Source organism: Ochotona princeps, chromosome X, assembly GCF_030435755.1.
Source record: "Ochotona princeps isolate mOchPri1 chromosome X, mOchPri1.hap1, whole genome shotgun sequence".
NCBI lineage: Eukaryota > Metazoa > Chordata > Mammalia > Lagomorpha > Ochotonidae > Ochotona > Ochotona princeps.
The window spans coordinates 60686314-60688398 of record NC_080865.1 but is presented as its reverse complement, the minus strand read 5'-3'; the positions used below and the strand labels follow the sequence as shown (position 1 = coordinate 60688398).

General features: G+C 50.9%; 1 protein-coding gene across 1 annotated transcript; it reads left to right on the top strand.

Moving 5' to 3' along the window:
• Window positions 1–212: 212 nt before the first annotated feature.
• On the top strand, window positions 213–1729 carry LOC101522753 (DDB1- and CUL4-associated factor 12-like protein 2). The gene is made up of 2 exons (XM_058659135.1): window positions 213–1526; window positions 1611–1729. Exon 1 carries the CDS (start codon window positions 213–215, stop codon window positions 1503–1505), a length of 1293 nt encoding a protein of 430 aa, XP_058515118.1. The 3' UTR covers window positions 1506–1526; window positions 1611–1729.
• The last annotated feature ends 356 nt before the right edge of the window (window positions 1730–2085 follow it).

The following is a 2085-nucleotide window of genomic DNA, read 5'->3' as shown; positions in this document are numbered from 1 at the left end:
CACGCTCTGGAAAACCCGCACTCCAGGCTAAGGCAGAGCAGCCACACGGCCCAACTCTACCCTGGGCAGGCAGCGAAGCCATCTCCTTCGCCACACCACCCAGGGCAACGCCAACGCGGACTCCCACACCTATACTGCTTCTTATTCGGTGCTGACCAAGGTACTGTACCAAACAAGTAGCTGCCACTAGGTCCTCTTTAAAGGATTTGGCCATGGAGACCAAAAAGGGACTGCCAGGGACTGGGCTAGCTACACGTCGCTCCCTGGTGCACTACCTGCAGGACCGCCAGGTGGGTGCACAGGGACGGCTGGCAGAAAGGGGTTTTGAAAGTCAGCTGAACAGCCTCGCAGCACGGAGCCTGCCCCAAATGTTGAGGGAACACCAACTGGACCTGGGCACCCTGGACAAAGTGTTTGCTTCACAATGGCTGAATAGCAGGGAGGTGGTGTGTGGCACCAAGTGCAACAAGCTGTTCAGGCTGGACGTGCACTCGGGCCAGATCACACACTGCCCCCTCATGGTGGACAGAGAGCCTCCTCGAGCCGGGAGCCTGCCTGGCTGTGGCATCCACGCCATTGAGCTGAATCCCTCCAAGACACTTCTGGCCACAGGAGGCAAGAACCCCAATAGCCTGGCCGTGTACCAGCTGCCCACCATGGACCCTGTGTGCCTGGGTGACATCCAAGGCCACAAAGACTGGATCTTTGCCATCGCCTGGGTGAGTGACACCGTGGTGGTGAGCGGTTCCCGTGATGGCACCCTGGCCTTGTGGCAGTTGGACCGTGAACTTTTCCAGGATGGCAATGTTCGGCCCAGTAGCAGTGGCATCCCTGTGTATGGCCACATCCGTCCAATGGATATGGTAGATGTCTCTGCAAACAGCCCTCTTCCCAGTCACCACGATGTACGTGCCCTGGCCTTCAGCAGCAGAAACCAGGAACTGGGATCAGTTTCTCTGGATGGCTACTTCCACCTCTGGAAAGCTCAGAGCAACCTGTCCAGGCTGCTCTCCATCAGGATGCCCTACTTTGGAGGGAATGTGTGCATGACTTACTGCGATGAGCTCTCTCTGTATGCTGTGGGCTCTAGTACCTATGTCTCTTTCCTGGATCCACGCCAGCCACAGAACAACTTCTGGGCCCTGCCCTGTAGGGAATATGGCACCAGTGTGTGCTCAATGAGCTACAACCAGGACATTATCACCTTGGGAACTGTGCATGGCTCCCTGTTCTTCTATGACGTCCGTGCTAAGAAGTTTCTAGAGGACAGCCGTGAGATTGGCCACGATTCTTCTGCAGGGTCCGGGAGGAGAATGCTGAAGCTCACCTGTAGCAGGGGCTGGATCAACCAGGAAACCATCTGGGCAGACCAGACTGTAAGTTTGAACCAACTGCCAAGTTGCCTGTACACCCACTGCTACAACTGGCCAGATATGAAGCTCTTTGTGGCTGGGGGGCCTCTCTTTTCTGATCTCCATGGAAACTACGCTGGCCTGTGGAGCTGAGGATGACTGCTATTGCTCAAGGTACACACAGCCACTCTACTCTTTTCTATCTTCCATTGCTGTGTTGTGTTCATGCTTTTTAATTCCCTAAATTTTGCTTTTCAGGAGGAATTGGCCAAATGTTACCCTCCCTCCTCCGTGCGGAGAAATAGAAAGATCCTCTCATCATTCAAAGTTTTGAACACTTTTGTCCCTCAACAGAAACTGACTTTTCAGATGTAAAACCCCCTGAACCTGACTATACCTCAGTTTATTTCTGTCACTGAATGATTCACATGTTCTGTTTCATTGTGGGAATTCAGTCTTGTTCTTAAAGTTGATGTCACTTTTTTTTTGGCTCAAACCTGGCATTTCATTATACCCTGTCAGTATTTTTCATTCCAAATACAGTCTATAATCAGGATATCTTCAAAGCAAAGGTCAGTGCCATTCTCTGGAGATCCATACTGTGATTTTATCACATCAAACCTTTCCAAAATGCACTGGATGTTCCAGATTACTTAGAATTGAAAACATTTCATTTGAAATTTCATTTGTAATTTGTGAACCTTAGGCATGTTTTTTTAAAATAGATTAGGTT

What these genes read in the sequence shown, in the direction of transcription:
- LOC101522753 (XM_058659135.1), top strand. Translation starts at nt 213, where the DNA reads ATGGAGACCAAAAAGGGACTGCCAGGGACTGGGCTAGCTACACGTCGC.